This window comes from Penicillium angulare (genome assembly GCF_028827245.1).
Source record: "Penicillium angulare strain IBT 27051 chromosome Unknown utg000002l_segment0_segment0, whole genome shotgun sequence".
Taxonomy (NCBI): Eukaryota; Fungi; Ascomycota; class Eurotiomycetes; order Eurotiales; family Aspergillaceae; genus Penicillium; species Penicillium angulare.
In genome coordinates this window covers 243439-268903 of record NW_026623161.1, presented here as the reverse complement: position 1 = coordinate 268903, position 25465 = coordinate 243439, and the positions used below count along the sequence as shown (strand labels likewise).

The 25465-nt window shown below is 46.1% G+C and overlaps 8 protein-coding genes across 8 annotated transcripts; 4 read left to right on the top strand and 4 right to left on the bottom strand.

The window, feature by feature from the left end:
• Positions 1 to 747: 747 nt before the first annotated feature.
• On the top strand, positions 748 to 4260 carry N7478_001559 (putative ubiquitin conjugating enzyme; the record flags this gene model as incomplete). The annotated part of the gene is made up of 2 exons (XM_056917774.1): positions 748 to 910; positions 971 to 4260. 2 exons carry the CDS (start codon positions 748 to 750, stop codon positions 4258 to 4260), a joined length of 3453 nt encoding a protein of 1150 aa, XP_056783385.1.
• A 792-nt stretch (positions 4261 to 5052) lies between these two features.
• N7478_001558 (CAZyme family GT25) lies at positions 5053 to 6397 on the bottom strand (the record flags this gene model as incomplete). Its single annotated transcript, XM_056917773.1, has 4 exons — positions 5053 to 5854; positions 5912 to 5979; positions 6035 to 6178; positions 6230 to 6397. 4 exons carry the CDS (start codon positions 6395 to 6397, stop codon positions 5053 to 5055), a joined length of 1182 nt encoding a protein of 393 aa, XP_056783384.1.
• Positions 6398 to 9643: 3246 nt separating this feature from the next.
• N7478_001557 (GABA permease GabA) lies at positions 9644 to 12140 on the top strand (the record flags this gene model as incomplete). The annotated part of the gene is made up of 17 exons (XM_056917772.1): positions 9644 to 9741; positions 9805 to 9838; positions 9919 to 9988; positions 10047 to 10119; positions 10187 to 10215; positions 10275 to 10414; positions 10466 to 10580; positions 10636 to 10714; positions 10767 to 10801; positions 10855 to 10883; positions 10933 to 10965; positions 11043 to 11067; positions 11119 to 11320; positions 11382 to 11459; positions 11514 to 11790; positions 11845 to 11923; positions 11974 to 12140. The coding sequence occupies 17 exons, from the start codon at positions 9644 to 9646 to the stop codon at positions 12138 to 12140; spliced, it is 1563 nt and encodes a 520-aa protein (XP_056783383.1).
• A 691-nt stretch (positions 12141 to 12831) lies between these two features.
• On the top strand, positions 12832 to 14720 carry N7478_001556 (HECT-type E3 ubiquitin transferase; the record flags this gene model as incomplete). Its single annotated transcript, XM_056917771.1, has 3 exons — positions 12832 to 13581; positions 14098 to 14364; positions 14415 to 14720. 3 exons carry the CDS (start codon positions 12832 to 12834, stop codon positions 14718 to 14720), a joined length of 1323 nt encoding a protein of 440 aa, XP_056783382.1.
• A 142-nt stretch (positions 14721 to 14862) lies between these two features.
• Positions 14863 to 16315, bottom strand: N7478_001555 (TauD/TfdA dioxygenase family protein; the record flags this gene model as incomplete). The annotated part of the gene is made up of 5 exons (XM_056917770.1): positions 14863 to 14976; positions 15032 to 15165; positions 15252 to 15743; positions 15826 to 16031; positions 16122 to 16315. The coding sequence occupies 5 exons, from the start codon at positions 16313 to 16315 to the stop codon at positions 14863 to 14865; spliced, it is 1140 nt and encodes a 379-aa protein (XP_056783381.1).
• Positions 16316 to 17370: 1055 nt separating this feature from the next.
• N7478_001554 (putative transporter) lies at positions 17371 to 19350 on the top strand (the record flags this gene model as incomplete). The annotated part of the gene is made up of 6 exons (XM_056917769.1): positions 17371 to 17640; positions 17716 to 18044; positions 18102 to 18942; positions 19011 to 19129; positions 19183 to 19266; positions 19326 to 19350. The coding sequence occupies 6 exons, from the start codon at positions 17371 to 17373 to the stop codon at positions 19348 to 19350; spliced, it is 1668 nt and encodes a 555-aa protein (XP_056783380.1).
• A 554-nt stretch (positions 19351 to 19904) lies between these two features.
• On the bottom strand, positions 19905 to 21770 carry N7478_001553 (VOC family protein; the record flags this gene model as incomplete). The annotated part of the gene is made up of 2 exons (XM_056917768.1): positions 19905 to 21516; positions 21595 to 21770. The coding sequence occupies 2 exons, from the start codon at positions 21768 to 21770 to the stop codon at positions 19905 to 19907; spliced, it is 1788 nt and encodes a 595-aa protein (XP_056783379.1).
• A 2120-nt stretch (positions 21771 to 23890) lies between these two features.
• Positions 23891 to 25088, bottom strand: N7478_001552 (18S rRNA pseudouridine methyltransferase; the record flags this gene model as incomplete). Its single annotated transcript, XM_056917767.1, has 3 exons — positions 23891 to 24367; positions 24491 to 24747; positions 25046 to 25088. The coding sequence occupies 3 exons, from the start codon at positions 25086 to 25088 to the stop codon at positions 23891 to 23893; spliced, it is 777 nt and encodes a 258-aa protein (XP_056783378.1).
• Positions 25089 to 25465: the final 377 nt, after the last annotated feature.

Sequence of the window (25465 nt, the reverse complement as noted above, 5' to 3'; positions counted from 1 at the left end):
ATCCGGGATATGCACCAGCTATCTCAGTATCCCAGATGGTGTTTAGCAGTGGAGATCTCTCTGGCGAAATGACGTGTCTTGGTGGCCCTGTGTGCCTTTAACTCCATGAATATTTGGGCATACTGCCGCATACATAGTTCAGGTTACATAGTTAACTAGAGTTGATCGATACCTGACTCTCTAGGTGTGCACACATTCCAAAGTTCCCAGCTTCACGGACGAAGTATATACTCTATTCGAGGAACTTTCATATATTTTAGATTTCAGATCCATGGACTCCTCAAAGTATGGACTTAATCTCTCCCGGTAAACATTTATTAGATGATGATGAGATGATGCCATTGGGCGCTCCTATCTAAAGGAGGGGTCAACAAGGCAAATCTAGCTGAAATTGGATTTCTAACTGGACTAACAGCTTGAAGGATATCAGTCAGTCCCATACATACTATTCTTTGTCTAGAGAAGCTTCCCACCGATGCGCTTGTCATCGTAGTCTCTTAGTGAACTCTGCCAGGTGACACTGTGATTGACCTTCGCTGGTCCTTCGGTTTCTGAACCTCTTCTTCCTCTTCTTCCTTCCTTACCACCCGGGATACCCATCATTTCACTCATCCACCGCACCTCTTTCAAGTTCCAGATTCCCACTTTCAAATTTATCGGATGCTCTTATCCTTCTCTCACACCAGCAATCTCGTCAGTGTCATCACACGTGGTGCCATATCTCAGCCACAGCTGAAATCACCCAAAATGCCGACCAAAGATTTCCGTGCAGATTTGCAGGGAGCTACAGTCTTGCGTCGATACCCACACTTAAGTCAAATCACACAGGGCGAATATGAAGGTTCCATATCTTTCCACTTCCACCATCCACGATCAGGGACTGACGTTACTTTTGATGTCGTGACCTCAGGTAGGTGCATCCTTCACTCACTTCCCGATGAGTAAACATCTATTAATCATGGCCTCCAAGATATCTCTGATTACCCAACGGATCACAGCTTTGTGGTATTCGTTAAAGCCGGCAGTGTTGTTCCATCAGCAACGAAAGCTTTAGAGCGAGCCCAGGACCAGGGACTCCTCACTGGAATTTCTATTGATGACGTCTTAAAAGCTGTCGATCGTATTATGTGTCATGCACTCTGTCACTCCGGCCCCAAATCATCTGCAAATTCCGAGGAGAGCGAAGAGTCTGAAGACGAGTACGAAAATGACTATGAAGACGTTTCCGACGATGAAGTTTTCGAGGGTAGTGCCCAACCACCCCTGCAGCAGTCACGCGAATCTTGTTGTCAAAAGCTTAGAGCTGATCTTCGTACCGTCAAATGTGCAGGGTTTAGAGTTGGGTGCATCAACGAGGCGGAAGGGACCATCATTGTGGCAATATCTCGTCGAGTTTCTCAACTCGGCATATCAGAGGAAGCGCTGCAGACATGGAACGTGCTCCCTTCAGAGTACCTAGTTCTACTGGTTCGATACCCGAGGCAATATCAAAATATGCAAGACATTTTTAATATGCATGAATCTGCAGCGAAATCGATTGAGATGCGTGTTGGCCTTTGCACATCCTATAAGCCTAACCCCCTGGCGGCTATTAAGGCGTTTCATATGTTGCTAAAATTGTCGGAAGGCGATGTGAATGCTTCAAATACATTGAACGGCAACTCAATGGTCAATTTTAGAGCCTTATTCATCGGATCTGCTCTCAAAAGACTTCTCAATGAACGTTTTCTGGGGATTTTGCAGATTCGAGAAAAATCCAAAATCTCATGGACAGGGGCTGAGCTCTTCTTCCAAGCTGTTCAGGGACAGTCACTGGCCGCTGAAGATTGCATAGATGCGAGGTTTCATGTGCCTGACAGCTGGCTATCACCGCCTCCAAGCGTTCTCATCTCTGACCATTTTGCGGAAACGGGACTTGACGTGACCAAAGCCTCATTTCTCCTCGTCGCCTGGCAATTTACCATGCGTCATTTCGTCAAATGCACAGAGTTCTGCCTTGTGTGCCATTGCAAAACGTTCGACAATTTCGAGGCCTTGAAACCATATGTATGTTCCAATGGGCTGTGTCTCTACCAGTATGTTAATTACGGTATGGGCCCCAGCCTAGAGTATGAAATTCAATCGCAGCCTCTTGTTGTTGACTTCTTGATTTCGTTGACATATGCTAGAGCAATATCAAGACGCCTTGAAGACTTCCCAGATGGATTAGGAATCCGAGTCCCTTCGCTACTCGATGAAGGAAATGAATTTATGCAGTCGGTGCCACGTCAGCCAATAACGATGGCAGCACACTGGGAACCCAGAACTCATGACAAGGGATGGCTGCATGCACCGACTATGAATCTGACTTGCTGCCATGCCCCCAAGGTTGCAATCGGTAGTTGGATTGTTGTCATTGATATCTACAACAAGGATGCTACGGGGCGCTTCAAAATATTACATTGTCAAGTTGATAGTATTGTATCCCCGACGAGTTTTGTTCTCTCACGGCCATTTGCCCTCGATCAGCAGATTCAACTTCAAGATACTCTATTTGCTAGAAGAGAGGTACAATATGTGCCCTATGGCCAGAATTTTGATGACCTAACACCGATGAACAAGCAAAGAGCCATGGTAATGCTTCTAGATACACTTCCTGATGTTAAATCCATGAAGAAGTTTTTGGGACCCATTGGCTCTCAAATCACTCTTTCATCGTGGCACGGGAGAATCATACCAGCTGCTCTCGACTTTTTACGATGGATCGTCGCCTCAAATAGATCCTCCATTCTCCAAGACGGTGAGGATCTAAATCATCTAGTAACTGGAATGCAGGGATATGCACAGTTTCGACTTGTTCAGGGGGCTCCTGACAAGGAGCAGCGGTTTATCCAAGCTGTGAAGTCTGTATCGCTGCCAGCAAGCCCAAATCACCCAACAATATTTGCCTGGCATGGCAGCCCTGTGTATAATTGGCACAGCATTTTGAGAGAAGGCTTCCATTTCAAACAGATTGCTAACGGAAGAGCGTGCGGAAATGGTGTATATATGTCGAGCCATTTTAGTACTGCAATGGGGTACACTCGCGAGTCTGATACAGGCGCCGCTAGTAGGTCTTGGCCGAACAGCGCGCTGGATCTTCGATGTGTAGTATCCTTGAACGAGATTGTGAACAAAACAGATGAGTTTGTCTGCTGCAACCCTCATTTTGTTGTTCAGAATTTGGAGTGGATTCAACCCCGATACCTCTTTGTTGGGACCTCTGACGCCCTTAAATCTCGGCTACCAGCCGTTGAGAACCATGGAAATATGTCTGTGTCTGTGTATAACCAAGACCCAAAACACCCAGCGCATGGCCCAGACAGAAAAATTATTACAATACCCCTTTCAGCAGCCAGCAGCCAGCGGCAACGTATGATCGTTACGGCCTCAATAGAGAACACATCAAGGAACCCGGTAACAAAGCAGAACATAATGCTATCCCCCCAAGAACTGACGGATAAGCCCATCACTTTCAATAGCCCTGAGAGTTGCGCGAGTATTTCGACTGCAACGGATGATTTAAATCTACTCTGCTCCGACTCCGAAGCAAACCCTGGAAGAAACGCTAAAACCCCGACAGGAAATGAAAAGCCATCGTTTATTTCAAGCCCAGAACCCGCAACCGACTTTGTCCCGGGTACACTGACAGAGGATTCTTTGCCACAACTTGCACAGCCACAATACGCAACAAGACAAGCAACCACTATCCTCCAAAGGCATCTGAAATCGACTCTTGCAGTTCAAAGCGCGGAACCATTGGCTGAGTTGGGTTGGTATGTGTACCCTAATCTTATCAAGACAGTGTACCAATGGATTGTGGAGCTACATAGTTTTGACCCATCTTTGCCGCTGGCAAAAGACTTAAAATCCGTCAATATCCAAAGCGTTGTTATTGAGCTTCGTTTCCCACAGCAATTTCCCATGAGTCCACCTTTCGTACGAGTCATTCGCCCCCGGTTCTTGGAGTTTGCATTCGGAGGAGGTGGACATGTCACTGCCGGGGGAGCTATGTGCATGGAATTACTAACCAACACTGGCTGGTCTCCCGCAACTTCTATTGAAAGTGTCCTGCTGCAGGTCCGTATGGCGATCAGCGCTACGGAGCCACGCCCAGCACGTCTGGCTCCAGGGGGTCATCAAAGGGACTACTCTGTCAATGAAGCAACTATGGCCTTCAAAAGAGCTTGCCTCAACCATGGATGGGAGGTTCCAAAGGATATGGAGCTCACTTCGTGGTGAAGGATACTTTCTGCCCGTGAGTTTCTTCGGGTCGTTTGTTCATAGTAGGCGCCATATTCTCTCACATGCCACTATTTCCCGCGACCAGACCGTCATGGCCTCTATTTCGCTCTTTGCTTATAGCAGGAACAATCCAGTTAAAATCAGAAATTATTGAAAGACCTGATTGAATTTATTTGTAGAGAACAAAAATAGACTTAACAAGGGTTATCCTGAATATACAGCCGAGGCTAAATTGTGACGATTTTGACCCATTCAAACGGACGTGGATTAGAAGACTTCCGGGTAGAAAAATCGCCAATATAGAGGCCTTCTTTATCCACACATACCACATACTGTTTTGAGGAACATGGAAGAAGAAGCAAACGAAAGGAATTTGAAGCTATTCAGATACTAACAAGACACCCTCTGGCAATAATTAATAGATTTTATCGCCTTAAGGAAAAGAAAAGTCCCGGGAAATGGCTATGTCCGAGATTACTACCTGTTTCCTTTCTACGGCCCCATTTTATTTGAGAGAAAATGTTAAGAGATGGGCGCAAAAAACGTCGAATTTAAAAGTTTGAATTATTTTCGGCATTTCCAATTGTATCCATACTTTGACGATGAAGTCTACGCCACTGATTTAATATGGGGAAATGGTTCAGGAAGATATCCCCTTCCCTTCAACACACCCGAGTACATAATCTATTGTGGAGTGAAATATTGACGTCAAAACAACCTTGGAACTTTATGCTACAAGCCTAGTCTATTTCCATATCATACGTTGGACATGATTTTATGCTTTTTAACTCAAATTTCTTCTCTTCTGTTTTCATTTGCGGAGTATGATAAGAAACCTTGGTGCGTCGCTATCTCTTGTACCCTGGCCTTTTCTTCCTGTATTTCTACTTCCCCAAGACTAATCTCTGGCACAGGAACATCTTGCCATGTAGCACGCACGGTAGTGTCCTCCGTAACGAGCCGTTGGATGTTGAGCATTACACTATACATCACGCCCCAGGTTGCAAATCCACTTGCTTTTCTCGTCCCGTTGTGCACATCCGAAGCCTTTCCAGCGACACCAGCTGCTCGATATTTACCAGTAATTGCAGGATATGTTGCATAGCATTGCAAGTATCCGTGGCCACATAAGCGACCGAGTGATAAATCAATTTGACCACCAATATCAATCTCCTCTGCCAATCCCAGCGGGCTTACTGACAACGCGGCAAGTATTTTTTGAGCTCCTCGATAGCTTACAGCATAAAAGCTACCACAAGCAATATCACGGGCAGTGCACGTTAGGCGAGCATGCTCAGGTCGCTCAATTGGGGGACTTTCACGCAAGTATGGAAGAAAGTGACGGGAAGCTGGAACCGTAGGGTCATTCGGAGTAAGGTGTGACGGTTCCTGGGTTTTACATTGTACTCCGCAATGGCCTAACCAGAGAATATCCCAGTCGTCACCGTATGGGGAAGCGGTTTCAGTATCGGGGCTGCCCTGGAGACCTCCAAGTGCAACTGCAAAGTTTTGAAGCTGAGTCTTAATCAATATGTCCCAGTCCGTATCATCCTCCATGATTATTGCGCTACTCAATCTGTTTTCGATTACGCTAGTCAATGAATTAGAAGAAGTTGACGAAGAAACACAAAAAGCCCTAGGAGCTTACCGTTGAATTACGTTCAAATGTGCCCGTCGGCGAGCGTATTCAGTAAGCAGATGAGCATGGTTCCAGTTCTAGAACCTATTAGTGAAATTGATCAAGAGGGACGCTTCGTTTTGTCAAGCTTACATAGGGTAAAGACTTGGTGCTGATATCCTCTGGGGCAACTCCCTCAATCCAATCAACATGAAATCCGCTGACGGAGGAACCCAGGATTATGTTATCTTTCTTGTCGGGCCGACTGGGAAGATTTATGGCAAAAACTTTCTCAAACTATTTATCAATTAGCGCGTGCCATCTCTATATAGGCGAAATGCGACGTACCCCCAAGGTGTCATTTCTCACGGCATTATAGCTATTTTGAACTCGTTGAGCACCATGAGAATTTTGTGTGGTATTATAGATGGACCATAAGGTCCAAATCAAAAAAGCCCCTCCAGTAATGCATAACGAGAATTGCACAGATTGTGCTCGGAGGGAGGGTTTGATCATGCTGAGTTCTGGTAAGAAAGCGGTTTGATTCAGTGCAATCTGGGAATGGCGAATCTTTTAACCCCCGAAGCTGCAAGAGACGTGATTTAGCCTCGCCTCCCAGGAATATCAATGCGCTGTTTCACAGAATAACCGCCGGCCTTCCTGAAGGCCAGACCATGCATGTTAGTGGGTGCAAGAGCAGAAGGGTACGCCTTCCTCGAGGGCTAGTTTTAGCGCCCACTAGGTTAAAGATGGCTGATTTGAGAGCCTTGGCGCTAAAGAGCTTTGAGATTGTAGATACTTCGTCATTGTGTAGACCTTGGTACCCCTGGGGCCCCACCGCGGGCTAATCCTGTCGCGTTCGGGGGATAAAGTGGAGACCCCGGGAGCTGCATGCCAATCAAAGTGCGCCAATATGTGATGGGCGCTACGAGCAAATACATCACACAAACTTCACATTTGAGATCTATTTTAGAACTTTCAAGAATTATCTGCAGGAATACATTTATAATAACTTCAAATAAAATGCCACATTACGTAGATGTGGATGAATCATGTGACTATTTTCTAATGCAAGTCTCTCCCCACAGAGCCTGACAGCGTGCGCTAAACAATATGTTTTCTGTAGAGCCTTTAACGGACTCAAAACTCTCATCTTCAGCGCCCGTGATTTCTCCATCACCGATGTCCTTTAAGCTCTTGACACCATATTCCTGGGATGGGAAGTGTTGGTGAATGACCTCCGGGGCGACTGAAATGCACTTAAGATTACCAATTTTGCATTTTCACATCAAATGCAGAATGTCACAAAGCAAGACCGACTTGGTTAGCGGTAGCGGCTTATAATTCAACATGTCCACTAAGCTGGAGAGTCTTATAAGTCTAATGATTCTTGTTCTTTCGATGAATGCTTATTCTTAAGGAACTTTATGAGGATTCTTGTAGGGAAAATTAAGCGACTGGGCTGGTTCACGCTCAACCTCCAGAACTCCCATCGCTCTGTCGTTGACCGGGCTGATAAGCTTTTGCAGAAGTAAAATACTACAGAGTCAAATATCGACTCGATTGGTCACGGTAATGTATAGTATAGTACCTTTGATATAGCCTGGTACTATGGGTACTATGGTGAGTATGGCTCAGATTTATAGATATGAGAACAAACTTGACTGTGAAACGTTGAATGCCGTCATTAAGGTCCCCTAATGAAAGATATTTGACTTCTCTTTGATTCAAGTTCTTTGTTCAAGTCTTAATATGTATCAAATGTACATCAATGGAGGTTATTCCAGCAGGAGCCCATGAACGCCGACCACCTTCTACAGGCACCCGTGCTGAAGTAAAGTGTCAGGGTTAAGATTTTAGGACCCGGGAGTGTGGACTGTATAGTCAATGTCACGGTTCAGATCAGATCCATACTGTCGATCAACTATGGATGCCACGGATGAGGGTCTAGGTTCAATAGTAACTTGAACTTTTCAAACGATTGCATTGGGAACTATATAATAACTAAATGTGCTCATTCAAGACACCATTCTTCTAAGTAGGCTTCCGGCACTATAAGAATTCATCTGGCCAGCAGACTGAGGCGTTGCTACAGAGTATTGATTACAGGAATTGCTATAATCAGAAACGTTTGATCGAATGTAATTGTTCAAGGAATTTTAGCGTCCAATGCAGTCCATACATATTATTGGTGTTGGGTATTATATCATATAATTTAATTTATCTTAGATGTCTATTACTATAGCTGGTAGAGTGCCAATCTACTAGGAGCAGAGCGCAGAAAACGAATATTATTCACTATGGAGAGAGAATAAAGACTAAATAAAGCAATTCCCAATGTCATGGGGGCCTGAGTGGACCCGGACCATTGGTGATCCAGCCCGCGTGGACAGTGTCCATAACAATAGTAAAGTTATAAAATCCCCTACCTTATCTCAAGAAATTACTACAGAAATCCTATTTATATACCAAATTAAAAGGGAATGTTAACTAAAAAGGTCTGTTGTTGGTACCAAAGGAAGAAAAAGTGGAAGACTGGCCAAGAAAGAAGAGAATTCTAGGGAACGGGTTTGTAGATACTATATCATATAGCTTAAGTCACCTGGGCAGTGCCCTCAATATCCTAATTATTGCGATACCGGATATGGAAGACTTCTAGAAACTGTCGATCAGGGCGGATCTGCAGTTTTGTGATGCAAAATGGCCTGCATCGGGTTGAGTTAAAATTGGGTTGCGATGGAAAAGGGCGTTTTTGCCCAATGGACTCCAAGAAGGAAGGTACGGAAATAATCAGAGTGTGAAACTACAACCCGGAACCTAGGTCCCGGTGAAAGAGTACTGGTTATCAATTGTTTTACATATGGTGAATTGGTTGAAGCACGCGAGGGCAGATAAGTGAACCTTTTCTATGGGCCCACTGTCTCCACAAGACTCCATTCCTTTGATATCGCGTTGATAAGGTGTGGACTTGCTATAGGGGTTGATAAGCCTGAAGAAGGTTTCAAAAAATGGACGCTCGTGGTAGTCTCGGCGGTAATTTGAAATCTTTCCCTCGGGATTCCATGGAGAAGTATGACTTTTAGTTAGTCAACTCCATGTTCTACCCCGTATATGACCCCACAAACCATCATCAGAGACGATGCAATGAAGCAAACAAGGTCATCCTTACCCCAAGATCAGTAACTTTTTTTGCCTTCGTCTGTGGAGTCTGTGGAGCATTCACCAATGAGATCAAACCGGTGGAGAAAAGCCTCCGGATAAGCTCTATGGTGGGTCCGGGAGACTCATTGGTTCTGATTGATTTAAATCACCGAGAACGGTGACTCAAACCAATTAAAGAATCGGGATGTTATCGCAGCCAGCACAATGAGCTGACTCCAACTTACATTACTTCACGAGGACTCCGATTCCCGAACCCCACTACTTCCCACCCACCACTAAGAAGCCACTGAGGACCACTGGGGGCCATTGGGTTCACTCGGGCAACATGGCCTCCCCCGCGTCGAGTAAAACGGCCGTGGAGGCCCGTATTAAGTAACTCCTTATACTTTGTTTGGGGAAAGTCATCATCGAAGTGTCGTCACCTTCAGCTCTTTTCCCCGTTCTCGTGTACCGTTTCATTCCTTTTGTTCCTGCCGCCCCCACTGAGATTCTGTACCTTCTCTCCTTAACTCTTCCTCCCTCTCACAAACATCTTCTCTCCTTCTTGCTTTCTTCCAACATTCATTCACACCTTAATACCGCGGATACGTCAAACTCAACATGGATCCTCCACTGAAGGGCGAAGACCACAATGACGACGATGCGCAGTTGGCGCAGATGGGACATAAGTCGGAGTTGAAGCGTCAATTCTCCCTACTGTATGTACTCTGTTTTCATTCATCGGGGTCCGACCGCCAAGCTGACTGAATTGCCTATGCCAGGTCCATGCTTGGGCTTGCTTTTGCCATTTTGAATGTATGACCTGGATGAGTTCAAATATGGATACTTGTATCAAATCACCGCGTTTGGTCACTAATCTCGAGTTGGAAATTTAGTCATGGACTGCTTTGTCTACAAGCTTGTCGCTCAGTCTTCCATCGGGTGGCAGCACCAGTGTTGTCTGGGGTAATACCTCTTCGTCAAAAACCTCTAATCGTTAGCCTATATTAACATCATTCGTTAGGCTTGGTTACTGCAGGCATTTGCAATTTGTGCATGTCTGCTTCACTCGCTGAGTTCCTCTCCGCCTATCCCACGTACGATCGCTTGCCTCCCGGTCGACTTCAACTGTTGCATGTTCAGGATGACTAATGAACTAAATAGTGCCGGAGGTCAATACCACTGGGTAGCTGGTGAGTAATATGCGGGATTTTGTCTCTCATGGCATAACAGCTGATTTTTATCAAATTAGTGATTTCTTGGCCCAAATGGATGCCCATCTTGTCTTGGATTACTGGCTGGGTGAACTGCGCCGGCTGGGTTGCCCTGGTTGCGACTGGTGGTCTACTTGGTAGTCAACTCGTGATTGGAGTGATCTCTTTAATGCACCCGGTATGCATTTATATCAAAACTTGGAGATCCTGTGTCTGACAATTATTACAGACTTATTCATCTGAGCCATGGCAGCAGTTTCTGATCTATATCGGTTACAATGTGGCTGGATTCCTCATCAATGCCTTTGGAAACAGTATCTTGCCCTACTTCAACAAGGCTGCTTGTGAGTCAACTTCTAGAGAACATTTTGCCATGATCAGCGCTAAGAATGTTTTTAGTTACTTGGTCGCTGGGTGGTTTCACAATAATTTGCATTACAGTCCTTGCTTGTTCCTCACCCAATTTCAACTCCGGCGAGTATGTATCTCGAGGACATGGTTATATCAAGATGACATGCTAATTTTCTTAGCTTCGTCTTTCGACAGTTCATCAATACGACCGGGTGTATGTTAATAAAAGATTCCAGTTTTCCAATTTTGACTAACAGAGATTTGTAGGGCCTGATGGTGTTGCCTGGCTTCTTGGAGTACGTACCCTGACTCTAGGTGCAGGACCTTTTTCTAACAAAATCATAGCTTCTGCAAGGAGGACTGGGTGTTACAGGATTCGTAAGTATTGTGTCACAGACCAGCCTATTTACCCAAAGACAAAATCTTTCGGAAGTTAATATTAACATTGGAATTAGGATGGTGTTGCGCATATGATCGAAGGTAATTGAAAGTATAAGCACAAGAGCAAATTACAGTGTTAACAAGTCGCAGAAATTCCTAACCCATCAGTGGAAGGACCTAAAATTATGATTGCCTGTGTTGGCATTGGTACCGTTACTGGTACCATCTTCCTCGTCATTCTCCTGTTTGTCGCTGGCAGTATCAAAGAAATTACCGAATCTTCAGCGGGACCACTTTTGGCTATCCTATATCACGCAACTGCCAACAAAGCCGGTGCTGTTTGTTTGTTGGTGTATGTATCATATTCATGTGCTATAATTAATCCCAAGGCTTAGTGCTGACAACTTCTCCAGCTTTCCCCTCGTGTGCATGTTATTTGCTACTACTGCTATCATGACTACTAGCAGCCGCATGTGTTTTGCATTTGCTCGGTATGTCACCCTTTGGCCTTTGGGTTCGAATCTATCCTAATTTATGCGCTCAAGTGATGGCGGCTTGCCCTTTTCGCCCTTCTTCTCAAAAGTACACCCCAAACTAAAAGTCCCTCTTAACACACTCTACCTCAACCTTGCTTTGGTGATCATCTTCGGCTTGATCTTCCTTGGCTCCTCCAGCGCCTTCAATGCCATCATCTCCGCTTCCGTTGTTCTACTCGATCTTGCCTATGGCATTCCAATCGCCATTAACTGTATTCGAGGACGTAATACACTTCCGGAGAGATCATTTGTTCTTCCCCATGTCATTGGATGGGTGTTGAACACGGTATGCCTCCCATCACAGGTTCCCTGACTGTGTCAAGCTAACAGTGGCTATCAGATCTCGCTGGTATATATTACCCTCACCACCGTCCTGTTTCTCTTCCCGCCAGATCTTCCCGCCACCGGCAGCAATATGAGTACGTTCACCTTTTCTATATGCAGAGGGATACCACTGACCACTTCTCAGACTACTGTGTCGCTGCATTTGGAATTGTCTTTGTTATTTCTTCCATCACATGGATTGCCGATGGTCGCAAGAATTACGTGGGTCCCCGCATTGAGGTAGAGGTTCTCTCTGGTCAGGTAGGAGACCAACCACATGAACCGATTCCTATGGTGGAGCAGAAGGCTTAAGTCCCTTCAACCGAATCCACAACTTGAACTTTCAAAGACAATTTGGTTTTATGGCCAACACTAGTGCCAACTGATCTCATTCTGCATTTCTCACGATTCTGTGTGACTGGATGCTTTTTATATACTATGTTTTTTACGCTATATGTGACGTTACTCTGATAGTACTCCAGGGCTGGCACGACCCTAAATTTGTGTATTTTTATAAAACCGGACCACGAAGTGGTTCCAGAAGCTCTTATTAGCCAAGGCCTCCATTGTCAATTATTTTACAGCAAGAATACCCATAACCAGTTAGCCACTCTCTGCTGCGCATACTTTTTAACTATTTATTGTAAGCACTTGAGGTTATATCTTTGGAATTATCTATAACTACCTGAAAACTAGAGTTCATCTATAAATGTGCTAACATACATGCGTGGTATAATAGCTATGTATCTACATGTTGATATATGTATGTACCTACATCAATCTGTAGGTAGCAGATGTGAGGATTTACTTGAACTGTCCAAGAGTGGTTTAGCCTAGTATCACACAGCATGGTCACGTGGACCACTTCCATGTTTGCCACGTTTGTTCTTATAGCTCATATCGGCTCGCGACTGAAGCTTTACTTGCATTCCTGAGATATTTCGTGTGGTAAGGCCCGCTAATCAAGGATTGACTCCTTTCGAGCTTCAAAGCGCGCATTGACATGTCTACCAGCTCGCCCAGTCCAGATGCAGATGTAGCCCTCTACCTACATGCCGAGTTGCTCCCCAACATTCGCCAGATCACCCTTTACATTTCGCTACAACCTAATCCAGCCCTGAATGCAATCCATCCAAAGATTCATATCTCGAATTCATGCAAATCGATTACAGTATCGCTACCAGAACCGTTCCATTATGTAACCGAGACTATTGAACTGCCAGCTCGTGTGAGCGACACCACTCGGCTGGCATTAAGCACCAACTTCGCACGAAATACACCACCGAATTTGACAGGCGTGAGCTATGAGCATTCTTTCAGGATGCAGATTGACCCAACCGACCCTGTACTTACCCCGAAGGACACAATAATGGATGATTATGTACCTTGGACGGCAGCGGACATGTCTCCTCTGACTCGTATACGGTGTCGCACCTGTGAAGCGCCATTCCTTTCTACCCCGAGTGCCCGAAATGACGAACACGGAGAGCAGGATGATTCACCGGGGTGGGAATGGAAAGATCTACCCAGCGGAAATTGGGCCGAGATGATGGATTTCTGGCATTGCCACAAACCAGATCCCCAGGAAGATAAACCGATGTCAGAAGTCACGGCTGTACGTAGCTCGGAGGATAAAACTGCTCAGCTTAAGGGGTACGGTGCTACTAGCCGCATTGAAGCAACACCGGGCATCGTTTTCATCGACGTGGCAACATTTCTACTCGCACAGTCGGACTGTGTTGGACTACAAAAGGTAAGATTATTTACTATTCAACATCGTAATCGCTTTTGCGATTATATCCTTCACCCCTCTTAAAAGCTGGGCAACATAGAAGGAGGCCATTACGTTTCAATGTTGTGGTCTTCGATACAATTGCCCTAAATTGAGAATCTTGCCATGACGTCTATAGGGTTGGAATTCTACTAGCTTAATTCCCAGCAGTAATCTGTGAAGTAGTCATCCTCTTATTAGATGGATCTCGCTTATCATGGTTTAATTCGCTGGGTGGCTTTGTATACCTCCCTATGGCGGTCTGTGGTTAACCTTTTTGTTTCCAAAGACAGGTAGGGGGGCTTTGGCCCACCCACCTTATCTGTGTAAAATGAGAGGACACAATGAAATATTTTGTCGCATATTTTATTTTCTGGTGTGCGGCCTTTGATCTAGAAACATTATCTTCCCAATGAATCTTCCAAATGAAATGCCTGCATTCATCAGTCGATGATCTTCAAACTGATCATTTCAATGCTGACATATTGTATCAAGCAGACAATCGAAGAAGGACAAGAAGAATCAGAGCTACCCCGAACGCTTGAATGTGCCAACTGCAAAACCATAACTGGTCTAGAAGATCCGTCCATCGGTGGCTGGCGCTGTTGGAAATCGAATGTATCTTTGAATACCAATGGCTCAGCTGCGATTCAATGGCAGAGCCATTCCGATGAACTCATCATCGCAGCTCAGTTGCTTGAATTGATAGAACGAGAAAGCACAAGGCGCTTTTTGGTTCACAATAAACGCAAGAATGGACTTTTGGTAAATATCCCTGTTCGCTTCGAGATCTATCTCACTGACTCTATTACTAGCTATGGGTATTCAATCCTGATCTTCGTTATTCTACCTCAAGTAAAGGTAGAAGCATCAATTCTCAGCAAGCTATGAAGGTGTTCTTTCAGACAACAGAGGACGTCGATTCTATTCTCAGTCGTGATACCGATCTTTCATCTCCCTTGTCCATGGAGGAATTGGAGCTTCCTTCTATAGTTCTCCAAACGCTGACCCGTGCATTATTGAAAAGTCATTACATGCTGCCACTTTCGGCAAGGAGCTTTAATGAATGGAAGATTGGCCTATTAAATCGCTACAGTCGAGACGACAGCAGCTCAGTGTGAAATCCGCAACATCCGCCAAGCTCTCTATAGCAATAAGCCTTTACTGGGTACTCTTGAATGAGGCGTGACATGTTCTCAATTTCTCAAATTGGTTATATAAATCAAACTTTATTAATTGTCATGGATTCGGGCAAGAAATTGCTTAGCCCTCAAACGGGGTCTCATACGGTTGCTCGGCTTGTGGTGTCAGGCGAGCAATGTGGCGTCTTTGGCCGTCCTCCCAATCGAATACGGCAGAGTGGCAGGCCAAGCGGTTCTGGTCAAGTCAGTATTTTACTTGGTGCGAGGATTATGGGAGCTTGTCTACTCACATCCCAAACAACAACTGTTCCGGCTCTCCAGCGGACACGAACCTGAAGATCTTGAGACAAAGCAATATGATCATACAGGAACTTGAGCAGGTAATCCGACTCTTCCTTCTTGTATCCGACGATATACCGTGTGACTAAATCCCTCGTTAGTCCAACTATCTAGTGCGAGAAGGCAAAAAGGCTGGGGGACACAAAAAGCAATACGCTCTCTTCAACTCACATTGCGGGTTCACATAAAGCGCTTTTTCACCAGTGACTGGATGGGTTCGAACGATGGGATGCTCTGTAGTAATGGGGTCGCGTCGTGCAATTCCACCGCCATTCAAGCTCGCATTCACTTGCTCGACGCCAGAGTGGACAGCCTTCAGCCCATGCAAGCGCTTCCTGAACTCAGGCGATAATCTCTTATATGCCTGTGCCATATCACCGAATACTGTATCTCCACCTGTGGAGGGGCCGTCTAGGACATATAAGAAGGTGGTCCCGGGGGGCTGCTGCTCAAATGTGACATCACTGTGCCAAGTGATGGTATTTGTGCGTTGCTCGAGGAACTTTGCACCGACACGGTCTTCGGCGCCACGGAAGACGAGATGGATCTCTGGGAATCCCTTTGGCGCGCCTGATGTCTGGTGTACGTGATGACGGCCGAAATAACCGGCATAATCGACGACCTCCTGGATTGGGAGGGATGCGAAGTCTTGGTCACGGAATGCTAGCATGATCATTAGCGTCGAGGGTTCAATTGTTGGAGTCGACAGGCTGGGCCATTGATGTTTGTATGTTGAGGTACTTACCGACAACACGACGCTGGGCTACCAACAGAGCTAATTGATCCTTGCCTGCTGGAGACAACTTGCTCAATTGGACGCCTTTGACTTCAGTGCCGATGAAAGGTGTGATATCGTCCGTTTCGGCGACCCCCTTGGTTAGGAGATCAGGGAAGGTCGGATCGGCATCCTTGCCGTGGTCATAGTGCTCAAAGGGCGTTAGAGGGGGGTATCTATCAAGAGCAGTTAGCAAGATAGTACTTTTGCATATAATATAATGCACCTTGAGAGCTCAAGCATGCACGGATGTTCATAGGCAGTACCTCTCTGTTTCGTTATCCCATACGGGCAGATAGTTGGGGTACGAGGCTGGTGCAATCTTATCAGTTCCCTTGAGCTCAGGGTCCTTTTCATATTCGTATCCAATTAAGTTCTCTTTGTTATGGCCTGTGTCAGTTTTAAGTGTCGTGGAGGGTGCGGATCGCAATCCAACGGTGCTGGTGAGGGAAGGGGCCATGTTGAATTTCAAAAGTTCAATGGTGAAGCCTGAGGTCCCAAACTTGAAGTCTTGTACTAGGTAGGGATGTTCTGATGTTGGGGTTCATATGCCAGTGGAACTTGTAGGAGTCTATGGAGTATCGCCCTCTATATATATTAGTAGTGATCTAAGTATCCCTGGCCGGAACGGGATGATGCGATACGTGAGTTCAAGGTTCCATGATTGCGCCATCTATTAAGGACTGCGGGGCTATTATTGGCTCAACTTTTGTAAAATATACTCATTTGAAGTTTATTAGTAGTTATCGATCGCACATGGAGACGTGTGTGCTCTTTGAAATGCGGGGTTTCAAGTTTCGGGATACCACGTTAACCAACTGTACTAGGATCTTGGTGTCTTCGTATAAAACAATACTAGTAGCTCGGGAGGAACACAACTCTTTTGTTCGTCATGGTTTTTGGGAGTGGCGTGCTGTAAATGTACCTCTGTATCGAGTTTAGATCGAGATATACTTGCGAGATTCGTAATCCGACCGTGTAAGAAGTCCACACAATCACAGATACTTCGGTAATCGAGCGTACTTCGTCACGGTTGGTGGTGATGGCGTGCTAGACAACCCTGTTCTTCGCCTTCAGATTGCCGTCTTTTCGGCTTCCTTCCTCATTTGCGAGGATTCAGATCTTCAAAAACCTTCCGACCTTCCACATCTATCGCTTTTCTCCGTCAATTCCTTGGCTTCCCCCCAATGCAGGGACTTTGTCGCTGGATCCCGCCCATTTGTCTATAGTTTCCGCGCGGTCGTTTATTAATGGATGTCTCGAAACACAACCATGCTTGTTTCTTTGGATCCACCCAGTGGGGACTTGGGAGCCCCGTGTACTTTGCGAGTTGAAGGAGAGTCCATCGCAGATATGACGTGATAAAGGTCAAGATGGGCTCATGGTGATTGAATATTCTTTAATCGGCTCTTATAGCTGCTGGTCCCCGTGACTGTCTACTGTATTGACCAGTCTCCTATTCGCCTGTCAACTTGCATTCTACTGGCTAGAATCGAAGACGAATATTTTGCAAGGATGACCATCGAAGAGGTTAAGCCTTTAGGCTCCGGTCCTGGCGACGCGACCTATCAGAACAAAGATACGAAAGAGAAAACGCCTGGGAGTGAATCGATTTCTTCCTCTTCTACCGAAGATAATCGCGGAGAAACAAAATCAATCCATCGCGCTTTTGATACGACTGAAGATCCTATTTACTATAAGCCCATCGAAAGCTATGAGGGTTATCATCGCTGGGACCCCGAGTTCCAATGGACCGAGGAGGAAGAGAAAGCTGTTGTTAAAAAGGTAAAGAGACATTGCCCCTCAAGCCCTTTCTGAGGCTTGAAAGATCGAGGAAGAAAATTAATCAGATGAATTTAGATTGATTGGCGAGTATGCACCTTTGCCTGTATTACCTTCTTCGCTCTTCAGCTAGATCGAGGTAATATTGTCCAGGCCACCTCCGATACTTTACTGTCAGATCTAGGAATGACGACAAATGACTACAACATGGGTCAAACCATTTTCTACCTGACCTTCCTTTTTGCGGAAATGCCGTCTCAGTTGATTTCCAAATGGGTCGGCCCAGATCGTTGGATCCCAATTCAAATGGTCACCTGGAGCTTGATTGCAGCTTGTCAAGCCTTCGTTCAAAATAAGAGCAGTTACTACGCTACCAGAGCCTTGCTCGGCCTTATCGAGGGTGGCTTGTACGTTTTCCCATTTTGTCGTCAAATGATGCTTCGATATTAACATATTCTATTTAGTATTCCGGATACCATTCTCTTCCTCTCATTTTGGTACAAGACCAAAGAGCTCCCTATTCGTCTCAGCTATTTCTGGATATCTTACGAGGGTACCTCTATTGTCAGCGCATTTTTGGCATATGGCTTCTTACACATCCATAACTCGGAAGGTACCGGTGGCTGGCGTTACCTGTTCGCTTTCGAAGGATTGATTACCGGCTTAATTGGAATCATCGCGGCGCTCTGGATGCCGGCCTCCCCTACCCAGACTAAAGGTTGGCTCCGTGGAAAGGATGGCTGGTTCAATGAACACGAAGAAAAGATCATGGTCAACCGTATTCTACGCGATGACCCTAGCAAGGGCGGTATGCATAATCGACAGCCTGTCACCCCCAAAATGCTCTGGAAGGCCCTCAAGGACTACGATATGTGGATCATTTACTTGGTTGGTCTAACATGGATGATCCCCAACACACCAGCGGCCAGCTATATCAGTTTAGAACTGAAATCACTCGGCTTTAGTACCTTCCATACTAACCTGTTGACTATTCCTGCCTATGTGATATTCATTATCAACTTACTCTGGATCACTTGGGTCTCGGAAAAATTCAATCAACGTCTGTTGCTTGGTGCCTTTGCGGAATTCTGGGCTATTGTCCTTCTGATTGCTCTTGAGGTTCTTCCTGATGGTGCTAGTGCATGGGCTCGATGGGTTTTGATTACCTTGCTCATTTCCATGCCATATGTGCATGCAATTGTTGTTGCAATTACATCTCGTAATGCTGGAACAGTTCGGACTCGGACAGTTGCGACGGCGCTTTACAATATGTCCGTGCAAATCAGTAGCATTATTGGAAGCAATGTGAGTCTCCTTTTTAGTTCTTACATACACATGTACGAGAATTTGTTACTGATTATATCAAATTACAGATTTATCAAACGAAAGACAAGCCATATTACCGTACTGGAAATGCAGTCCTAATTGCTCTAGCCGTCTGGAGTTTGCTGCTATTCATTGCTGCAAAGTTTTACTATGTGTGGCGCAACAAGTATGTCCAATTCCATGAGCTACACCCGATTCATTACTGACAAACTGAAATAGGCAAAATGCTGCTATCTGGGGTGCTATGTCGAGCGAGGAGAGAGAGCGATACGTCGCTGAAAATAAGGACCTTGGAAACAAGAGGTAAATTTCATCTATCGACACTTTATATGGTCATATTGCTTACTGATACCTACCTACAGAGTTGATTTCCAATTCCTACATTAGTGTAAACCTGGAAAAGTCCCATGGGCTGGCGTTGAATATAGACCGTCTTTTTATAGACATACATGAATACATCATTTCTCATTTCGTTATAAACTGTTTGAATTTTCAAGTTACGATATCTATGTATCTTCTTTTATAGTACACCCTGGTAACTTCGGAATAGTCCATGAATCTTGTTGCTAAGTGGTACCATGGCAAGAAAGAAAGAAAGCCGTCCAAAAGAATACGATAATGAATGATTCCAAAGATTATATGGGACTGGATTTATATTTTTATGAATTATTCACAAACAGGCCCATCTCTACATCATGGTATTAATGTATAATGAAATGAATATTGAATTGATTAAGCGACAGGAAGACTGCCCTAGTCTTTGTAGTCTTTATGTATGTATATGCACTGTATTGGAACCGAAAAAGAGAAAAAAAGTAACCAAATGAAAATCGAAACAACAGAAGAAGAGAAGTAGAAAAATTCAACCCTTCACGGGGTGAAAGTCACAGGAACCGACCGAAATACATCGCCGGCTTCAGAAGACAACAGGTGGAGACTGATCAAAACACAACCTCGCTCCCACGTCGACTACTCATCTTTGAGGGTGCTTTGCTCCCACCATCAGCCTTGACAGTCCGTTGCGATGCTCGTGACACCTGACTAATACTATCAGCCGGTTTAACCGCATCCTCATATTTAGATCTAGAGGAATGCTTCGAGGCCTTAGAGTGTTTAGAGCGATGAGAATGCGAAGAACGACCCGAATGACTTCCAATCTGACTGATAGAATCATCCGGAGTAACAATAGAGTTCACATCGAGGTCAATCACACTGTCTGGGAGCGGGACTTCTCGGGCAGAGATATATGATTTTCCGCCCTGTTGACTTGGGCTGGCAGAGTAGTATGTTGCGTTTGAGCCTGCTGGGAGGGGAATATTGCGTGCTGTGCGTTTTGAGGAGGCGGAACTGATTGCGTCATCTTTGTCTTTGGTCACTGATTTGGTTGTGGATTTCGTGGTGGAGTGGTGGGAAGATGGGGCTGCGCGGTAAATGTTTGAATGCGAATGGTTGCTGTGGCTGGAATATTTGTCTCTGTCGTCGTGACTGTGGCGTCGCTGGCTGTTACTGGTACTGTTGTGTGTGTTTGCTTGGGAGGCTTTGATTGTTGAGGTCGAGTGTACGCTTCCTGCGCGTGGTTTGTCCGCTGCGTAGCTGCTTATGAAGGTGCTGGGACTGTATTGGTCGCGCCAGCCATTCATTGAGGCAGGGTACTCGATTGCTCGGACGGGAAGATCTTCGGGGATACTGAAGACGCTTCCATCTGATGCTCGCCGGCCGTGCTCGTCGAAGAACTCCGTACCCTCGTAGATGGTGCTGGCGCGGGGATTCTTCGAAGTTACGCTGCGACTTAGCGTTGAGCGTGGCCCGGAGGCAGAAGTGTACACGCTTCGTGGCGGTGGACCTTCCAGGGCCCTCTGCTGCTGCCATTGGTCTTCCGATTGTCGTGAGACTTGAGATGGAGGTCCAGGTCCCATTAGCTGATGGTGCTCCGGTGTGTATTGCGGAGACACATTGCTGGTATTAACATCGGAAGAGGACTGCGAGTCGCCCTTGACCATCGCGTAAGCGATTGCCGCGCCTGCTGCGGCACCGATGAGAGTACCAACAATGGTCTTTGCCGCTTTACTACCGTCATCGGATTGAACGGTCTGCACGGGGGGCTGCACCGTGTACTGGGGCGCGTATTGGGGGGCAGGTTGCGATGGACGGGAAACAACTGATGGTGCTCCGCGTTCAATGGTTGTGGGTGCCTTTGATGAGGCAGCACGCGATCTAGCCTCGGGCCTGACCTCGGATCTGGAAGGTGCAATGCTTGCTGATTTCACGGAGGTAGCTCTGCTGCTCTTGGAGACGACTGATCCATTCTCTAGTAGAGCTATGGTTGGACCTCCGGCTTCGGATGCGACAACGGAGCCACCAGAGCGGTACACTGCTTCGATGCTATTTCCATCAAAGTCGATAACGGCTGCGCTGTAGTATCCCGATTGAGTGTCCCGGCACTTGGGCTCGCCATGGATCTTGCCGCCGGCTTTCAAGGCGGATATGAAGAATGAACCCACGGCGTCCCTGGTTGGGGCTGGGAAGGCAACATGAACAGCACTAGCGGCGCCTCTGTGTTATTGGATATAAAGTTAGTTCATCTTGTTCTTCTTTCATACACCGCATTTTGATGATCAATATATGACGTACCCTGGCTTCCGTTCGGTGACCCAGAAATCTGCAGGTTCCCCCTGCTTCTGACCGAACCCTATATAATCATCATGTCGACCAATGAATTGATATCCAAGTGGCTGGAGACAAGATAGGAAAAATGATGTTGAGGTTGGGAGGTTTGAGACCGTCAGGGTCAAGTGGGAGACAGGCATGTTGGGATAAAGATCGAAAAGACGGTCTAACGAACTAGTTCAAGTTCCGAACAGGAAACTAGCCTTCAAACCTCGGAAAAGATTGATGTAAATGAGAGAAGTTGATAACACAAAGTCGAGATTTAAAGGAAAGGAGAGAAAGGGGGGATGTGTCTGTTTGTGAGAAGCGATTTTATATATGGAGAGTGGGAAGGGAATCTATAACAAGAAGAACTATGACACAGAGACCCGACGTAGCTGCCAGGGACCCAAAAAAAGGCAAGGCAAGATGTTGTAAGCCAATCCTTAGTAACCGAACAAACGCACCGAGGAAAAAAGCTGCCCAAAACTGTACTGGTAATAGTCATCTGCGCAAGTCCACCGCAGTCGTCCGAGAAAGGGAAGCGACAGCCTAACTGGCCCCTCACTGGATTTCTACTGGTGATGGATAGTGGGATGGTGGGACCCCTAACGAAATCAACTCTTGGTCATGATCACATTATAGCCTGCCCGACAGAGTTGAAGCGATCTGCACGTCGGGAAAAGATATGAAACGCCCCTTACTAGTTGGTGTTCATCTTGGTTCGGACGTGGCATCCCGATGTTTACAGTACGGAGTAGAGGGGGACGGATGTCCATCCTTTGACCAGGGATAGCAATTGGCTTTGTCAGGGGTGGGCGTCCGCTGTCAAATCATATTTCTGGCTTGATTCGGTGAAGGTAGAGCTATGGAGATACTGTGGATAGACGAGGGAGTAGTCTAACCATTCCAGCGACTAGAGCGGATTGTCGCTCGGATCCCAAGGGGGCCAGGTCATCGCGGGGACCCAGAGTGTGGATCAATACAGTGGCGGGGCGGATATGTGGACGAGAAGGTCAGTCATGCTGGACAAATAATGAGGCGCCTGTGGATCCTAGAGACGGACTTGACCCATTTGAAACACGTTGTGATGGTGGTAATGGGCTAATGGGTTTTGGGCAGGGTCAAGCAGAGTTGCTGACCGCTATTATTACATACACAACAGACCTAGGTGTACATTTCCAGTTGAAATTGGTGGTGATAAAATTAGAATCAAAGACGGAATACACCGTAAATCAATCTAGAATGACTCATTTATTCTGTATAATTCCCATTATGAGTCGTTATTAGTATACCGCTTTACGATAACTCAATGGGGCGGGTCTGGGCAGTCGTGCAGCTCTAGCGAGGGATTCGCCCGAGCCTGCTGCGTTATACGACATCCGATTAGCTGCTGCATTTTTAGTCGTGCAGCAGAAAAGTGAGGCGTCTGCCACGTCTTGAATCAACTCTTACAAATCGTGGAAAAGGAGTGTCCCGAAAGTTGGGAGACATATCAAGATACGAGCGAATGACTATCTGCCACTTATACACTGTGGTGATCTATACGAGAAACAGAATGAAAATGACGAAGAAATTTAGGAGGATTGAGGGTCAGAAGAAAGGCTAATGCGTAAGAGCAACTAAAATAACAACCGAATGATATTCAATGATATTCGATACAATATGTGCCTGATCACAGGGAGTTCGTCACTCCGGATCAAAGTATATGCTGTTCACTTTTTCTGGTCTCATCGCCACAGCCGAACGGGGGGTACCTGTGGATAGAAGAGCTCTCTGGGATCAGGACTGGACCGGCGAAAAGGAACCAAATGCCAGCCAGTCCGAGTGTCACTGTGTTGGTTGAAACGGAGGGGGAGAGAAAACTGGACCAAAAAAAATTAAGGTCGAAAGGAAAATTCCCAGCATCCCCACGCAAGACAAGAAAACCCCACGGGTGTCCTTCCAGGGCCTCAAAAAGGAAATACAAATGAAACACTGAAGCTGGTCGGAGAACCCGTTGGAGAAAATGCCGACAAGTTCAATTGGGTCTCCAAAAACAAACACAATAACGAGAAGAAGAGAGCAAAGGCTTTCAGGATTGGCCCATTTGAATATTCCAAATCAAAAAAAAGGGTGAGCCCCAAAAGAATGATCCCGTCACCTCGGACCCATGGTCACAAAAGACCCCGTCGTAAAGAAATTCGTGGCTTCATGGCAACCTCTGAAAGGTTGCCGAGCGGACTGGCGAAGAGTACGCGGCAAGACTTTACAGTGCGCGTGGAATTCGAGCCCGACCCGCTCAAAGGATGTCCCACACCTCCTCAGCGGCATGACAGAACTTACTACAGGCTACACTGGCGGAGAGACTGTAGTTACTAATACTGATGGTGTCATCCTTGAAAGTGTCGGCAAAGTCATCGTGACCCTTGGCCATGGCACCGACAAAGATAGCAATGCTCTCCTTGGGTCCCAGCGATTCCACGTAGTCCTTAGTGCGCACCACAGGAGCATCGAAACTCATGGTCACCTTGCGACAGTTGGGAGGCAGGTGATCAGTGATGGGGTTCTTGATCACCTTCAACAGCTTCTCTTGGGAGTTGGTGGAGCGGATAGAGAGTCGGTGGAGCAGCTGAACCATCAAACCAGCAAAACGCTTGAAAGTTCGAGGAATGCGCACGGAGGGATTGACTTCGATCAAGACGCCCTTGGCGGTGTGAATGAAGATTTGAAGGCGACCGGCCTTGTTGACGGGGGAATCCAAGAGGGTAAGCAGACACTAGTTTCGGACGGGGAATGTCAGCCATGAAGATTTTTTAGATTTTTTGACAAAGGATCAAAAGAATCCGAAAAAATGACGCAGTTGATCGAGGAATATATTTTGATTAAGATTCATGCATACCTGGTGAGTGATATCCGGTCGAGCTTCACTGATGTCTCGGTTCATTTTGCGCATGATACCAATATGCTCATCACTGTTCAGCAGCGAGTACTTCTCATCCTTAGCGCCAGCACGACCACTAGAAGCGCGGTATGTTTCCAGACTAGCATTGGAGAGAATGACAATCAAGCGCTGGGTGTCCTTGTCATGGGAGGGAATGGGGACATGTTGCTCCGCAACAAGCTGAGGCAACTCAGGTGGGGGGCAAGATTGAGTTCCTAGCGGCGAAGTGCGGTTAGCCATATTGCACAGATAGTTGGCTGGTGACAGCAGACGAAAGAAGAATAAAATAATATAAAGAAATAAGAAGCAGTTGATTGAATGCCAGGTCACACAACGTCACTGAAATGAGTAGATAGGTAGGATTCGACCGCGGAGCTTAGGCAGAGTTTGGGTGCTCTCGTGCCTTGGGGGGAAATATGTAATGACGGATCTTATTTTGGGGGAGGAAAGAAGACCCGGGCAGAACTCAAAAAGGGATTTAAAAAAAAAACCAAAAAGTCCAGAGAAACGTACTCGCACGCTTGCGCTTGCCTGCAACTTGATCGCTGTCAGACATGGTGGGAATATAGAATTGGATGGGGGATCTAAAAGGGAGGGAAGAGGAACTGAATCGAAGAGATTTTTGAGTTGGTGACTTTCTGCTCTCTTTGCTCTCTCCGCCAAACGGTTCCGCGGGACCAAAGCGGGACCAGCTAAACTTGAACTTTGCTGTACTGTACACTGTTCACTGTAGGAGAGCTATGTTAAGTATGTTCAAATTAAGATATCAGGAAATAAGGGAGGAATTGAATAGATTTAGAAAGTGTAGATCCTACAGATTGAATATTATTCAATGAAGGAAAAAAACATCCCGGGTTCTAGCGTCTTGACAAACCATGTCTATTTAAATACGATTCTCTAACCGGAGAGTTTCCCCTCTCTTGTCTCTTGCAA